The sequence below is a fragment of the Chrysochloris asiatica genome, unplaced genomic scaffold, assembly GCF_000296735.1.
Source record: "Chrysochloris asiatica unplaced genomic scaffold, ChrAsi1.0 scaffold00007, whole genome shotgun sequence".
In the NCBI taxonomy this organism is placed as follows: Eukaryota; Metazoa; Chordata; class Mammalia; order Afrosoricida; family Chrysochloridae; genus Chrysochloris; species Chrysochloris asiatica.
In genome coordinates, this window is record NW_006408525.1 from 34608091 (window position 1) to 34624979 (window position 16889).

The 16889-nt window shown below is 52.6% G+C and overlaps 1 protein-coding gene across 3 annotated transcripts in view; it reads left to right on the plus strand.

Annotated features, from left to right (window-relative positions):
• Positions 1 to 250: 250 nt before the first annotated feature.
• Positions 251 to 16889, plus strand: part of ACE (angiotensin I converting enzyme) — a 22235-nt gene continuing 5596 nt past the window's right edge. For 2 of the 3 annotated variants that reach the window (XM_006833561.1, XM_006833562.1), the window contains exons 1-8: positions 7229 to 7415; positions 7579 to 7715; positions 8520 to 8678; positions 8969 to 9056; positions 11190 to 11333; positions 11460 to 11651; positions 13065 to 13162; positions 13376 to 13548. In XM_006833561.1, the coding sequence (XP_006833624.1) occupies positions 7229 to 7415; positions 7579 to 7715; positions 8520 to 8678; positions 8969 to 9056; positions 11190 to 11333; positions 11460 to 11651; positions 13065 to 13162; positions 13376 to 13548 (1178 nt within the window). Of the gene's footprint in view, positions 513 to 1130; positions 1299 to 2112; positions 2207 to 2869; positions 3014 to 3443; positions 3636 to 4133; positions 4232 to 4570; positions 4744 to 5051; positions 5276 to 5495; positions 5641 to 5919; positions 6019 to 6269; positions 6393 to 6752; positions 6965 to 7228; positions 7416 to 7578; positions 7716 to 8519; positions 8679 to 8968; positions 9057 to 11189; positions 11334 to 11459; positions 11652 to 13064; positions 13163 to 13375; positions 13549 to 16889 lie in introns of those variants that run through there. The other variant, XM_006833560.1, reaches the window with a different exon arrangement.

The following is a 16889-nucleotide window of genomic DNA, read 5'->3' on the forward strand; positions in this document are numbered from 1 at the left end:
CGCTCCAGCCCGCCGCCCCGGGCACAGCTCCCGAGCCTTGCGGCCCCTCCCCGGACCCGCGCCCCTGCCCGGGGCGGGCCAGGAAGCCGGGTCCACGCCCCGCTCGGTTAGGCCGCGCGGCCCGGGTACTTTGGAACCCGGAGGAAGCGCGGCGGCGGAGAGGGGGTGTGTCGCGGCCGGGTTTTATAACCCGCAGGCAGCGCGCGGAGCAGGGGCTGCAACAGCCACGCACCTCGCCGCGCCCGCACCCGATCCGCGCCATGGGGGCCGCGTCGGGCCGCTCTGGGCCGTCTCTGCTGCCGTTAATGCTGCTGCTGCTGCTACCGCCGCCGCCTCCCGCCACCCTGGCGCTCGACCCCGCGCTGCAGCCGGGAAACTTTTCCAGAGACGAGGCCGGGGCACAGCAATTCGCGCAGAGCTTCAACTCGAGCGCCGAGCAGGTGTGGTTCCTGAACACGGTCGCCAACTGGGCGCACGACACCAATATCACAGCGGAGAATGCGCAGCGCCAGGTGGGTGCCGGGGTCCGGGGCACGGGGGCGGGACTCGGGCGGCCAATCACAGGCCTGCAGTGGGACGTGGGGAGGGCGGGGAGTCTCCAGCGGGAACGCGCCCCCGGCCCCCATCCGTGGGACCCGCACCTGTCCACACCCATGCCCTTCCCCTTCGGATTAGACCGGCGGTGGGTGTCAGCATGGTGCTAGGCATTAAAGTCATGAATTATAGGGAAGCTCGCTCCTCTGGTCCCCCAGATAACAGATCCCAGGGGTGACACGGGGCTAGGTCAGCGGCAACCTTCGCTGAGGGCGCCTGTGTGTCCAGGAGTCCTCAGCCCTTCTTTTGACAGCTGCCCTCTCTCCTCCGAACATTTCTACTCATCTTTTTCCCCTCACCTGGCTCTGCCTCCCTTCTGGCCCACATTTCCCTCCAATGCTCCCCTGAGCCAGAGCCCCCAAGTCCTGACCTGAAGGACTGACTCTAGAGAGGTGCTGCTTCCCAAGCCCCAGAAGCCCCATTTCCAAGGGCAGAGGTCTGGATACCCTTGACCTTTCTCCCCTCCCCCAGCTGGGTGGCCTCCGCATGGCCCCCCATGAGCTCCCTGTGTCTCCGTATCCTTCTGGCGCCCACAGGAGGAGACAGCCCTGATCAGCCAGGATTTCGATGAAGCTTGGGGCCACAAAGCCAAGGAACTATATGACAACATCTGGCAGAATTTCACCGACCCGCAGCTTCGCAGGGTCATCAGCTCTGTGCGAATCCTGGGCACTGCCAACCTGGCTCTGGCCAAGAGGCAGCAGGTGGGCCCACTGGGTCTGAGGGGTGTGGCAGAGCTGATAGGAAAGACTGCCTCTCTCACCTGTCTTCCTGCTGGGAGTGGGGAATGCAGCCTGGCAAGGAAAGGGTCCCTAGATGTAAATGACTTCCTGTGCATACTTTTCCATGAGCAAATAATCATATTGTGGAGCAGTGGTGGTGGTGGTGGAGGTAGTGTGCCAAAAAGTCTGTTCCCACTGGTTGTTGTTGTTAAGTGCTGTAGAGTAGGTTCTGACCCAAAGCGTCCCTGTATAGGGTTTCCAAGAAGTGGCTGGTGAGCTTGAACCACCGATCTTGTGGTTCAAACTGATTTTGCAGTCCAGCACATTAAACCACAGCGCCACACCAGATTGCCACTCATAGCGAACCTGTATAGGGTTTCTGAGGCTGTTCATCTTTACAGGAGCAGAAAGACTCATTTTTCTCCCAAGTAGTGGCTGGTGGATTTGAACTGCTGAACTCACAGTTAAGCAGTCCAACGTGTAACCCACTACACCACCATAGCTCCTTCATATTGTAGAGAAGAAAGCACAATTATAGATGAAACAGTGGACTTCAGAATTTCTCCAGAGGCCAATTTGGTGGATGGTTGTCCTTAGAAAGGTCAAGAAGGACTGGGGGAGGCACCAAGGCCAGAGAATGAGAGGAAATTACCCTCACTGCAAGGTGGCAACTAAGATGTTGTCCAAGTCACCTCCCTTCTAGAGATCTTTTCCTTCTAGTAAAAAGAGAAGGGGGTGGCCAGAGGTCTCTGGAGGACTGTTCATCACTAACCTGTTTTCAACTCTGACTCACCAGTACAACTCTCTAATAAGTAACATGAGCAGGATTTACTCCACGGCCAAGGTCTGCTTCCCCAACAAGACTGCCACCTGCTGGCCCCTGGACCCAGGTACGGTCCTGTCCCTCTCTCTGCTGAGGTTCCCAGTCCTTCCAGATCACCCTGCTGCACCCAAGAGGCCAGCATTTTGTTAGGAGCCCTGAGAAGAGAATGGGCAAACCCCAAAGTCACTGGCCTCCAATGGGGGCAGGCTACAGACATTTGTTCTATACCCATACTTGCCTTGACGAACTGACTTCAAGAAACCGAGAGCCCTCCCCCTGTGTGTGCTTTGACCTTTGCCATCACAAGTCCTTCCTCCTAATGGCCCAGAGCCTTTCCCCTTCTCCCCAGGAGTTTTCCATTGGTCTTAGATCCCACGTGCTCTTTCCTTATACCCTCCTGCTCCCCCTCAACCCCATTTACTAGGCAGTGCTGAGATCATCCATTCTATGCAGTTAGCCACAAGGGGTCTGGGTTTGGGGGATGTCTTCTTCCTGTGTCAACCACCATAGATCATCATCTCCCTAGGACAGGGACTCTTCCTGGGTACTTGTTTTGTGTAGTCCCCAGCCTGTCCCACCAGCTTGTAGGCTGCCCTTGGCTTTGAGGATATGGCATTGAGGATGCTGGTTGAAATGGGTTGGACAAGTGTGGTACTCTGTGATGGCTAAGAAGGTGTCGTAGAGTTCCATGTGGAAGTCTCCTAACTAGCCCTGCCTGACTGTGTCTTAGAGCTCACTCACATCCTGGCCTCCTCACGGAGCTACTCCATGCTATTGTTTGCCTGGGAGGGCTGGCATGACGCAGCGGGCATCCCACTGAAACCTCTGTACCAGGACGTCACTGCCCTCAGCAATGAGGCATACAAGCAGGATGGTAAGCATGCCTCTCCTGGTCCAGGAGCAACATGCCCTCCCCAACCTGTTGTCTCCACTGAGCCACAATGCCCAGAGCAGCTCTTATACTAAGTTCCACATCCTGGCCAGAGACGTTAGGAAGCTTCCCAAGGCCACACAGACAGTGGATATGGAATTGGACTGGAACACAGTCGGCTTGCCACATGCTGCTAGCCTGCCCCCCACATCACCCTCTGCTGCCTGGCACTCCTGGCCCTGCTCCCCAAGCCCAGGACCTTCCTTCACTTGACCTCTTGTGTTCTCCAGGATCTATTTAGCTGGAACTTGAAGCAGCCCCAGTATATGGTAGAATAGTCGGCAGACAGACAGGTCTGGAGCCAGGAGCGTGGCAAAGGAGGTGCCAAAGCCTGGAGCCTCAACTGAGTCCCCTGCCTGCCTCCCCCTGCTAGGCTTCCCAGACACGGGGGCCTACTGGCGCTCCTGGTACGAGTCACCCACTTTTGTGGAGGATCTGGAACGCCTCTACCATCAGTTAGAACCCCTCTACCTGAACCTCCATGCCTACGTCCGCCGAGCGCTGTACCGCCAATACGGAGACAAGTTCATCAACCTCAGGGGACCCATCCCAGCTCACCTGCTGGGTAAGTACCTGGTCTTGTCTCCAGGCTTGTCCTGGGGAAGCTTGAGCCCAGGACAACACCCAGGGTAGGGATGGTGGGTCACCATCCTCATCATGTCTCACACCATGCCGAACACATCCCCACAGCACTGTGAGGCACACGATCCCTTTCATCACTCACTATTAGTTCAACACGATGCTTAGGGTGTGCGTGTGCGGGTGAGTTGGTAGAGGTCTGAGAGCTAGTGAAAAGCAAAACCAGGGTTTTAATGAAGCTGCAGACTCCATGTCCAGCGGAGAATACCCAAAGATGTCTGTGGCCCTCAGGGGTGGGAAGTAGGGATGGCACACAGTCAGACAGAACCCCAGCAGCATTAGCTGGGCTTTCTAGTGGATCCACTAGCCCCAAGGGCCTCGGAGCACTCAAGGGGGGGGGCAGTGTGAGACTCCTGCCCCAGAGTCCAGGTGGTGGGGCTCAGGGTATTGGGGCCAAGCTGACTGGTTTCCCTCGTCTGTCTAGGAGACATGTGGGCCCAGAGCTGGGAAAACATCTACGACATGGTAGTGCCTTTCCCAGACAAGCCCAACCTGGATGTTACAAATACTATGGTCCAGAAGGTAAGGTCTGAGTCAGACCTGAGGCAGGGACAAGAGGGAGTCAGGACAGAAAAAGGAGTGAGATTGGGTCATGTGAGGACAAAGGGGTTGGTAGAGGCCTCGGAGCATTCCTTTCTGTGGGGTGGAGAAGTGAGCAGCATCCACGTCCATCTATGGTCAATTCAAGACCCTACCTCTGGAGAGGGAGGCCACAGTGTCCTTCACAGGCAGGACACTGATGGGGGGTGGGGGGGCCCAGACCTCCCTAGGCAACCAGATTGGGCTCCTGGCAGCTGGCCCCTGACTTGTCTACCTCCCTTCCCCCCGGGGTCCTCCCCCCCCCCCCCCCCCCGCACACAGGGCTGGAACGCAACACACATGTTCCGAGTGGCAGAGGAGTTCTTCACCTCCCTGGGGCTCCTGCCCATGCCTCCTGAGTTCTGGGCAGAGTCAATGCTGGAGAAACCAAGCGATGGGCGGGAGGTGGTGTGCCATGCGTCTGCCTGGGACTTCTACAACAGGAAGGATTTCAGGTCCTGACATGGGAGGGGCAGGGCAGCCTGGGCACCCAGGTCTGTCCCCTCCCAGCCTCTGTCTTGGGTGTGGAGGTGGACAAGACCCTTTAGGCCGTTGTTTGTACCCCCAGCAGCCTTGACAAGTAGTCAGCTGGATGCCTTAGGGAGTTAGGGAAAGGGCCTGCATGCTAGTGCTAGGAGGGGCCAAGATGCTTCCAGAAGCTCCTCTGAGCCCCAGGGCAGGGCCCTTGATCTTAACCCCTCAGGCGCCAGGCTCCCACCACAGCTCTGGTCCTTCCCCCTCATGCTCACCCCTCCCCACCCAGGATCAAGCAGTGCACACGGGTCACAATGGACCAGCTGTCCACGGTGCACCACGAGATGGGTCATGTTCAGTACTATCTGCAGTACAAGGACCAGCCTGTGTCCCTGCGCCAAGGTGCCAACCCGGGTTTCCACGAGGCCATCGGGGATGTGCTGGCGCTCTCGGTCTCCACGCCTGCCCACTTGCACAAAATTGGCCTGCTGGACCAAGTCACCGATGACATGGGTAGGAATGGGGAGTGATCCAGCCTTGCCCCACCTAAACCTCAGCCACTCCCCACTCACATCTGCCCCAGCTCAGGCAGGGTCGGGTTCACCCAGAGCCTCCCAGCTCTCCCTGAACCCCACCTGAACACTCTCAATGATCCTGTCCCAAGCTGGGCCCAGCCCACCCTCTCCTGGCTGGACTCCTCCTCTCAGATCTCTCTCTTCTCATCTCCCGGCAGAAAGCGACATCAATTACCTGCTAAAGATGGCACTGGAAAAAATTGCCTTCCTGCCCTTTGGCTACTTGGTGGACCAGTGGCGCTGGGGGGTCTTTAGTGGACGCACCTCCCCTTCCCGCTACAACTTTGACTGGTGGTATCTCCGGTAAGTTCAGAGAGACCAGACCCTTCTGGCCCTCCCATTTCCTAGACAGCCAGGAGCTCCTGCCCCGGTCAGCCCCTCTCTAAGGACACAGATTTCCTCCTTACACCCACCATGTTCTTTCCTGCATAAAACTCCTCCAGGAAGTCTTCCATAATTCACCAGGGTGGGGAAGGGATGGCTGGGTAAGAATACTGCCTAGTAGCCTTTTCTGGAAAACTGAAATCTACCAGCCTTCGTGTGACCGCTCCGTCTTATGACAATTTAACTATCTTCTTCTAGAACCAAGTATCAGGGAATCTGCCCTCCAGTTGTCCGAAACGAAACCCACTTTGATGCCGGAGCTAAGTTTCATGTCCCTAATATGACACCATACATCAGGTACTGTTGCCTCCCTGCAACTCCATCACACTCTCAGTCCTCCTCCTTCTGTGGCCCCTTTGCATGACTTGTCCCCATGTTCTTCCTGACCACCCCCACCCCCACTAAGGGTCTTGAATCAGAGGGACCGGCAGTCCTCTGTTCTGAGTCAGGCTTGGTTTTTCCAGCACAGCCCTTGGTCCACCTTTGCCTTGTGGGAAGCTGGATGGAGGCTGGCTGTACACTTCCTAATGCTCACCTTGTGCCTGCAGGTACTTTGTGAGTTTTGTCCTGCAGTTCCAGTTCCATCAGGCCCTGTGCAAGGAGGCAGCCCACCAGGGCCCACTGCACCGCTGTGACATCTACCAGTCTACCCAAGCAGGGGACAAGCTCCGGTGTGTGGTGGGAAGGGGGGTAGGGAAGAAGGGGATGTGGACAGAGGGTGGGTCTGAAAGTAGCTGGCTGTCCTGGGTTGGACTTCACAGGTCTGGGCTGATGCAGGGCATCCCGTCCCTGCTTCCTTCCTTCCTCTCATCAAGTGTTTCGCAAGTGGGCCCCTGACTGGCACAGGGAAGTACGGAAGTCCCCTGCCAGCTTCCCAGAGCTCCTAGACCCTGCAGTGTTACTGCTGTGATTCTTGTCCTTCAGTTGGGGGGCAAGGGAGGACACAGTGGCCAAAGAGGGGCAGGTGGTCTGGAGCCAGTAGCAGACTGCAGCCTGAGCCCCCCATGCCCACGGCACCCTCTCTGCCCCAGAAAGCTGCTTCAGGCGGGCTCCTCAAGGCCTTGGCAGGAGCTGCTGAAGGACATGATTGGCACAGATACACTGGACGCCCAGCCACTGCTTGACTACTTCCAACCAGTCAGCCAATGGCTGCAGGAGCAGAACCAGCGAAATGGCGAGGTCCTGGGCTGGCCAGAATATCAGTGGCGCCCGCCGGTGCCCAACAATTACCCAGAGGGCATTGGTAAAGCCTGGGCTGAGATGGCGTGGGTGCTAAGGGGAGTCCCCAGAGTCAGCTCCTCCCAGCCAGACCCAAGCAGCCCCTTGGCCCATAAGCAAGGCCCTGGGGTGGGCTTGGTCACGCCTCTCCCCAGCATCCTCCAGGGGATGTGCCCAGATCTGAGGGCCCCCAGGGGGTAAGTTGACTGGCACTTGTCTCTATGAGGTCATACTTCAGGTTCCATTCTTATTGGTCAGAGGCTAGTGGCTAGTGCAGAGCCCTGCAGCCATGGGCCAAGGTTGGGCTCCTCTGAGACTGCCCAGCCTCCTCCTCCTACTGCTCTGCTGTGGGCACCCCCTGCTGGTCCTCAGCCAGGTGACACCCAGCTGGACAGCAACTAGCCTGGCCACTACTAACTCGGTCACAGTCAACCCAACCACAGCCAGCCCGGCCTCAGCCAGCCCGGTCACAGCCAGTCTAACAACCAAGATCACAAGTGGGATCAATGGGCTGGGGGAGGGGCAGGGCTGGGAAGGAATAAGTGGGAAAGGCTGGGGGGCAAGAGGGCTCCCATGAAGAGGTGGTGGGCAGAAGGGGGGAGGAGAGACTTGTCTATCTCCCTTCACTCTGTCCCATAGACCTGGTGACAGACGAAACTGAGGCCCAGAAATTTGTGGAGGAATATGACAAGGCAGCCCAGGTTATGTGGAATGAAAACGCAGAGGCCAGCTGGAACTACAACACCAACATCACCACAGAGGCCAGCAAGATTCTGGTGGGAGTCATTTCTAGACACACACACACCGACAGACAAACACACACACACACCCCAGGGACCACACCTCCAAATCAGGAAAGAACCTGGGCTGAGAGCATCCTCCTATTTCTACCTGATGTCACCTCAGAGAGAAATCAAGGTTATAGAAGTGGGAGGTGGGGATGACTGTTGGAATTTGTGAAAAATCCAAATGGAATATTTAAAACAATACTCAAGGTCATATTTGTGGGCATGCACAATAAATAACTTCTGTCACTACTAATCTCTTGTTAGTAAAGGGAATGATCTGTATCCATAAATAACTGTAATGCTAAAGTCATTTTCTAAAAGATTAAAAGGTTGTTTGCACCCATAGCAAGGACCATCCATGTTGCCCCTCTACCCTCCTTCCCCACCTGTTTGGTTGAGCACAGGTGATACCTAGGTGAGCTGTAGACCAGCCACAGAGAATAAACAGACCTGCATCCTGGGCTCTGTTCCTCATTTATTCCTCAATAGCCTGGCAAATGGATGCTCTTATTCTATACCACAGATAAGACCCCAAGCTCATCCTAATGTACAATTGGTTTTCCCTTCTTCAGCCTGCCAGGATGTGTCTCTGTTGAGAGTTGGCACCTGTTGAGGGCACTTACTGCCCTGGAATGTTATCACACACTTTAGGCTGAAAAGAGTCTTGTAGGCAAGGGCAGTCATTTGCAAAGTGTCCCCCTCACCCCACCCCTGCCCCCTTGGGTAATGCCTCCTGCTCAGAGGTCTCTGCATAGCTGCTAGCCCCATGACACCATTATCCTGTGTCCTCAGCTGCAAAAGAACATGCAATTGGCAAACCAAACCCTGAAGTATGGCACCCAAGCCAGGCAGTTTGATGTGACCCACTTCCAGAATGCCTCCATCAAGCGTATCATAAAGAAAGTTCAAGACTTGGAGCGGGCAGCGCTGCCTACGGAGGAACTGGAGCAGGTATGGGATAGGGGGGCGGTGCGTGGGTTGGAGGATACAAAGTCAGAGTCCGGACTTAGCTTAGGGGAGTGAGCCAGGCACACTTCCTTGATTTATAGACCAAGCCGACACACATCTACAGAATTACTGCAAAGGCAACATTTGGGGGAGCATGCTCCCCAGCCACTCCATCCTCCAGTTCTTCTAGCCTGAAGCAGGGGGTGGGGTGGGGGGTTGGGCTGAAGCGGAGTGGAGAGCAGAGGGGCCGGGAACCCAGTACTCCAGCTCACCACCTCCCTTCTTCTCTGCAGTACAACAAAATCCTGCTGGACATGGAGACCACGTACAGCGTGGCCTCTGTCTGCCACCTGAATGGCACTTGTCTACAGCTCGAACCTGGTGAGCACACCTGGAGGATGAGAGAGACTGGGGGTTGGGGTGCAGAGCATTGGGGTGCTGGCAGGTGAGTCTTCCTCACTGGTAGGATAGACAGGCCCAGCTCCTTCACACTCCTCTCTGCCAGTGATCAGCAGCTAGCCTACACCCCTTTGCTTCAGTGCACGGACCCCTCCTTTGGTCCAGAAGAAGGTTCTCCACACTCTGCACCTCAGAGCCATGGACTAACTTCAGGTACTTGGACATCCAAGTAATGAGCGCCACACATGTTCCCGTCACCTTCCTTCCTATTATCTTCCTCACTTGCTCTGGTTCTCTACGACCCCACCCTCACCCCAGACAGGACACACGGCTGGTAGAAGCGCAGACTCACACTCCTTAGTCCATGCTATATTCCCACTCCACTCCTTCCATACCCTCTCCTTCCACACTGGTCAGTCCTTCCAACCTTCTTCCCTTTGAAAGAGCCCTCCACAGTCAATTCCCTACACACGGACTCATCCCTACTCTGTCCGGCCCCACCCTTTCCAAGGTCAGGGGAGCTAGAGATGTAAACATTCCCTCTGCAGGAATCTCTAGCCAGAAATGGTCTCTTCCTGGCTCCCCATCCAACTCCCACATTCAAACAATGCCAATAGGAAGGGAAATGGAAAATAAACAGACAAGAGAAGCCGTTTTCCCAGACAGGGGTTGAGTCTGGAGGTTGTTGTGTATGTGGACAAGCACGCAAGTTGGGGAGATGAGGATGTGTGTGTGTGTGTGCGTGAGCTTACAGAGAAGAGCGTTGAAAGAAGTATGGTGTCCACTCCCCCACTGGCCAGCTCCTTAATCCAGGGCCAGCTCACCAGGTCACTGCCATGTAGTAATATGAAGCATCCACAAAAACTAAAAACTCTTATCACTAGAGGACAGATGTGAAATCCTCAAACTTGATTCCTTCAAGACAAAATGAATCTGATTTTACTTTCTCAGTGAAAAATGAATAGTTGTTTTACAGCATGTTCCAAACTAAGATAAGAGTCCGAGACAAATCCAATAGCGAGGATTTGGAGAGCACCGAATGCTTTCTGCGTTCTTCAGGCTTGGGCAGGGCCAGGACAAAGGGAAGCCACCCCTATGTCTGTGAGACGCTTCAGACTTGACATCCAGGTCTCAGGTGATCATCACTCGAGCTTTGTTCCCAGGTTTTAGCTCCAGAAGGCCACGAACCCAGAGCTTCTAGCTTCCTGAGAATACTTGGTTCTTTATATTTTCACAGTTTCCACAACTGTTCTTTCATTCAATCCAGTTCAAGACCAATTTGTGGATGCCCTGGACCTGGGGGAGGGGGTGGCTGACAAAGAGATGAACCAAGTACATCCCTGCTCAGGGACCTCATACTCCAATTTGAGCTGCGCTTTCTGTGAGGGCTGATGGTAGTCTCGGTGGGTGTTGCCCACGAGTTCATTCTAACTCATGGAGACCTTGTGTTGCAAAGTAGAACTGCCCCCTAGGATTTTTTTTATAGAAGCAGATAGGCAGGTCTTTACTTCTGTGGTATCAGTGGGTTTAAACTGCCAGCCTTTAGCTTCCTGTTGCATGTAAATCATTTGTGGTACCCAGGGACCTTGGGAGGGTTCATATCATCCCCATCTTAAAGACGGAGAGAGCAGCTCAGTGATCTGTCCATGAGAATATTGTCTATTAGTCACAGGACCAGACAAAGAACTTGGGGTGTTTGGCTTCCATGCCTTCTCCCCTCAGGGGCAGAGGGTGGTGAGCAGGAATGAGCAAGTCAGGAAGCACCCCAGCCCTGCACCTTCCTCATTGGGGGACCCAGCCATGCTACCACATTGCTCATGTGGAATAGGGACAGCACATGACTGACAGGTTGTTGAAATCCTTATGGCCACCTGAGAGCATGTGTGGACAACCCCCAGTCCCAAGCCTGGCCTGCCTAAGCCCCCAGCAAGTGTCACACCCGTCCTTTCTCCCGTTTCAGTAGATGTACAGATACTTCCAGCTGAACCACCAGGTTTAGTCCAGCTCTGAAGTTCTGAAAAACAACTGGAACCCCAGCTGGGTTCACCTTGTGAGGAGGTGGGAGACCACCAAAGGCTTGAGGACTCAAGCCCTTCGATGTCCTTCTGCCACCAGATCTGACAACTTTGATGGCCACATCCCGGGACTACAAAGAGCTTTTGTGGGCGTGGGAGGGCTGGCGAGACAAGGTAGGACGAGCCATCCTCAATTTTTTCCCCAAATACGTGGAACTCAGCAACAAGGCTGCAAGGCTCAACGGTGAGTTCTTCCTGCCATGACCACCTGCTCTCTGGTCCCTGGTCCCTCTGAGACCCTAACACTGGGGAGAGGTAGGTCCTGAGGAGGCAGCCTAGTGTTCCCAGAGCCTGGCTGTGTCCTCTACAGGCTATGAAGACACAGGGGACTCGTGGAGAGCCATGTACGAGACACCATCGCTGGAACACGACCTGGAGCGGCTCTTCAAGGAGCTTCAGCCACTCTACTTGAACCTGCATGCCTACGTGCGCCGCGCCCTGCACCGCCACTATGGGCCCGAGAACATCAACCTGGAGGGACCCATTCCTGCACATCTGCTAGGTGAGGGACTGGACAAAGTACAGGCTACCAGTTTTCTGTCCCTGTTGAGCCATGGGGAAAACTTTCCAGGGGGTTACCACACCCCCAATACTGGGAGCATAGAGCCCACATGGGTCACAGATCATTTCTAGATCATAGGGAGATCCCAGGGACAAATGCTCCAACTTTGTGTCTAGCTTTCTGCTCAGACCAGAGAGTTTTTGAAGCCCAAGACCAGCCCTCCGTGGTCCTTCTCTAATAGGACTGAAGAACATCAGAGGGGATATTAGCTTAATGATTGAGAAACAAAGACCCCCAAGAAGGGGAGCAACATACCCAGGAGACCCTGAAAGCAGGAGTAGAACTGAAGTTAGAATTCTGCCCCCTAGTGATCAGTAAAAGAGGACTGGTTGCTCACTGGTCATTCACATGCTTATTCTCTCTCTACTTACTCACTCTCACCGTCTTCACCTTGAGACTCCAACCTGATGTCAGTTCATGTTTAATTTCCCTTGACTAGTAAAGAGTCTCTGCTTCAAATACGTTTCTGAATCCTTCTATGTGTTTTTTGTAGTCTTCATTTTCTCCAGTCCTGGAGAACTGGGCTCTCTTTTCCTCCTGAAGGAAGGACACCAGTGATTCTTGCCAGAGTCACTGACAGGCGACCTGCATTAACCAACCTTGGGGCATACAGAGAGGACAGAGTGGCTGGTCAAGACCACAGGTTCTAGAGGCAGACACTTGCCTGCCTTCCAAGCCCCATCCATTCGGAGCCTTAGGCCCATGGGCCAGTTATGTAATTCTCCAAGCCTCAGTTTCCTCTGCTGCACAGTAAGAACCATGGCAGTATCTGGTTGCAGTGAGGATTATTCATTAATCTACACATATGCTGATGCAATGTTCATTAAGAGGTGATCGCACATGTATGGATGTTCCAGGGACCAGAGCTTCCTTGTAAACAGATACTAGTCCCATTGGCCTTCACTGCTTCAAGTATAGTGAAGACCACCTTGATTCTCTGATGACCCACAAGGTCCTCATCTGTTAGCCAATGCAATGACTGGCATTGCAGATCTTACATGTGGATTGATAATGTTTGCCTAATGCTTAGCATAATTTGCAAACAGCAGATGCTGAACTTAAGGAACTCTGGTAGTGTAGTGGGTTATGTATTGGGCTGCTAACTGCAAGGTCAGCAGTTTGAATCCACCAGCAGCTCCGTAGAAAAAAGATGAGGATTTCTGCTCCCATGAAGATTTACAACCTCAGAAGCCTTATACAGGGTTGCTATGAGTCGGAACTGACTCCATGGCGCTCCACCACCAGCACACGTGATAAAAGACACAATTATGATTAGCAGGATAGGTTCTTTTTCCTGCATGGTGGTGGTGAGTCTAACAACATCTGTGTCTCCTCTCTCCCACCTGCTTCCAGGGAACATGTGGGCCCAGAGCTGGTCCAACATCTACGATTTGGTAGTACCCTTCCCTTCAGCCCCCAAGTTGGATGTCACCGAGGCCATGATAAAGCAGGTCCGTGCCCAGGGCCCTCTCCTCCCACTCTTTTATTCCTCCATAGACACCCAGAGCACTGGGGAGGGGAGGCCCCTGCCTGGGTGGGAGAGGCTTCTCTGATTCAGGAGTCCGCCCCCTACCCCCGGGTCCTCCCGCAGCAGCTGTTCTCCTCTCTAAGGTACACTCTATCCCCATGGCCCTCAATATTGGCAACACACCCTCTGCTTGTAGGGCTGGACACCCAAAAGGATGTTTGAGGAAGCCAACAATTTCTTCATCTCCCTGGGGCTGCTGCCTGTGCCCCCAGAGTTCTGGAACAAGTCGATGCTGGAGAAACCAACAGATGGGCGAGAGGTGGTATGTCATGCTTCAGCCTGGGACTTCTACAACGGCAAGGACTTCAGGTATGTCCAGGCTGGAGCCAGGAACCTTATAATGAGCCTAATGGGTAAGGAGGTGAGCCAAGTCGAGGCTCCATTGTAGTAGAGAAAGGATGTGGGGGCCAGAGCTTGGGGCAAGAGAGTTGGGCCTGGCTCCAGCTTGGCCACTGGCTTCAGACAGGAGAATCCTATCCACCAAATGAGGGTCTCTTCGTGTTGACCACCAAGGGCTGAAGACCTCAGTTCTGGGCTTAAGCACTATATGAGCTACCCAGCTTTCCCCCACTCTGGGACGACCCTGATTACAGCTGGCCCACTCCCTTGTGCATGAACTTTGACTCAAGGAGGCATATGACTCATAGCGACCCTGTATAGGGTTTCTGAGGAGCAGCTGGTGGGTTTGAACCACCGACCTTGTGGTTAACAGTCCAGTGCTTACCCTAAAGCATCATATCAGGACTCCTCATCCAAGGACAGTGCTTTTGTTACCACTTACTATCTATAACAAACCACCCCAAAACTCTGAAGTAACAGCGATTTCATGTGTCAGGAATTCAGCAGTGCACATGGAAATGGCCTGATCTTGCTCTCCAGTAACTGAGACCTCTGTTGGGGTGGATCAAATAGTAGGAGATGTCCAGGATGGCTCAACTGAGGCCATCTGTTTGGTGCCTTAGTTCTGTCCGTTAATTGGATTCCTTAGTTTTTCTCCATGTGACATGTGCTGGGGCCAGAATGTTCAAGTTGGTGTCTTCACTCACATGCCAGATGCCTGGGTTGGAATGGCTGAAACAGCTCAGGGTTTGTCCAGCATTTCTTTCTCTAGATAACTTGCCTATGTGTCTAAATTGGACTTCCTCAGAATATGGCAGTCTCGAGCAGTCTGATTTCTTAAATGGCAGCTGGCATCTCCCAGATCAAAAGCAGAAGCAGCCAGATCTCTTAAAAGCTAAGCATTTTATTGATTAGAGCAAAACATAAGGCCAGTCCAGAATTTAAGGGAAGCGAAAAAGACTCTAACTCCAACTTGGGAGAAGTGTCCAAGCTGGTCTGCCAAAACGGATGAAGTGTCTCTTAGAAAAAGAGTGGACACAGAGACCTAATCCCCAAAGGCAAGAGGACTGTAACTATAGAGCTGGGGATGGACAGGATCAAGGTGGGGGCGAGTGCTGTGAGAACTCTCTGGGAGCCTTCTCTTAAATGGGATTCGGAGAAGAATGTTGACAGACAGACCCTGACCTCATTATGACCAGCTTTTCTTGGCAACTCTTAACCCCTTCCATGCTGAGAGTAACAGTAAAAGGGGGTGAGCCCCAGTTGGGTAGATCCAAGAGATTTCCTGCCATTGAAACGGTTATAAGAAAAGATCAAGAGGCTTGGGATCTCTACAGATGTTACCTCAGCTCTGGCCCTAAGAACTCAGAGTGAATATGGTTGCTGGTGTTTTTTTTTAACTTTTTTTTAATTTAAGGTTTTTATTGTGGATTGAGTGAAAGTTTACAAGGGCAGATCATCAGTTTTGCATTCAACAAATCATACACCTTATTTCATTACAATGATTATGATCCCCTCCATGTACCATCAGTTAATAGTATTTCTATCTACTTTAGCTTTTTAAAAAACAAACAAAAAAACAAAACCACTCAGGCATATATAATAATTTACATCTCCAAAGGGCACATTCTGCAAGTCTGCCTCCTGGCCACCAGCTCTCAGTTCCTCTCTTTTCATGAATCTAGAGTCCTCAGCCGCTCCCCTTCTCCGTGTCCCCATCTCTGCCTCCCTCTCTGGCGCTGTTGCTTCTCTGAATGATAAGGTCCTGCATTCTGCTTGTGTGCTTCCCTCTTGATGGTCCTAGGGTCCTCTGTTTCTGGACTGTAAAATTAACCACTCTCCTTTTTTTGTTACAAAACTTCTGCCTTTACAATTGTGACAGTCGCAATTAGTCATGATAACAATTATTCACTGTTGAATCTTACGAGTCTTATCCCCATCTCTTTTCACCAGACCCATCTAGACAAGATGACAGCTATTCAGTGGGGACTCTTTCTTTCCCCCCATACTCTTAAATTAAACTCCCTCTTGAAACCTTGTAAGCCAGTCACTTCGTGCCTTTATTTGCCCCCTCATTTTACGTAGCCAACGTCTAAGTTTCCCCTCCCTATCTACCCTGTGTACAGAGCAGATAGCATTGATACTTGATGTGAAGGCTCTTTCCCTCTCTGTTGGTATTTAGAGTAACTACTGCTTGCATAGTGGTTATGAATCAGGCTACGAACCGCAAGGTCAGCAGTTCCAAACTACCAGCTATTCCGTGGGAGAAAGATGAGACGTTCTGCTCCTGTAAAGATTTACAGCCTCGGAAACCCTGTATAGGGTCGTCATGAGTCGGAACTGACTCCATGGCACACAGCTACCACCACCGCTCTGAGTATAGGTCAGGTTCATCAAATTGAAGCAATTTACCCTTGTTTCCTTTATCCAAAGATAAATAATTTTTTTTTTTTTCAGTCTTCCTCTAGTCGAGTTCTGATTATTGAGCCATCGAGGCTAGGTCAAAAGGGTACTGTCTGCAAGTTTGGGTGTTCTTGTGCATCTCCCCTCACTTCATATCAGCTGGATGCTTCACTCTCAGCTCTAGCCCCCTGTGGCTAAGTCCTTGTCCATGGGCTCAGGTGTCCTCAGGTCTCACCACACTTTGGGCCAACCAGCCCTTCCTCTTCTCTCTCTCATCTCCAGGTCAACGGGATTCAATGGACTGGGGTTGAACTCAGCCCATTTCTTCATTGATGCCTTTCTGCCTCTTCCACTCACCAGTAGACCAATGTGGTCACCAGCAAGCTTACATGCTTATTTGTGTATTCCCTTTGAGTTTCAGTCTTAGAGGGGAGTTTATCCTGAAGGCACTTGATTGCTAGCCTTGATGTATTCCTGATGAACAGCTTGCTTATTCTTGTAGTAGCCAGTCATGCTGACATTTTTGTTTTGGGTTTTTCCTGATCCTCTGTTCTTATCATTTTATTCTGTTCTTGACTCTTCCATTTCTCAGTTGAGTTCAGGGTGATACTGCCATGTACGTCATTCTGTAGTTGTTGTCTGTTCTTGTTGGTTCTCAGTCCACAGAACTTCCTTTAGGATGTTTTTTTATAGCAGGATTGGCTTTGGCAAAATCCCTTAGCTTCTGTTTGCCCTGGAATGTTTTGATTACACCATCGTATTTGATTGACAGCTTTGCTGTGTAGAGGATTCATGGGTGGCAGTTTTTTCTTTCAGGGTTTTATATATGTCTCCCCATTGCCTTCTTGCCTGCATGGTTTCTGTTGAGAAATCCGAGCTTAATCTGATTTGCTTGCCTTTGTATGTTA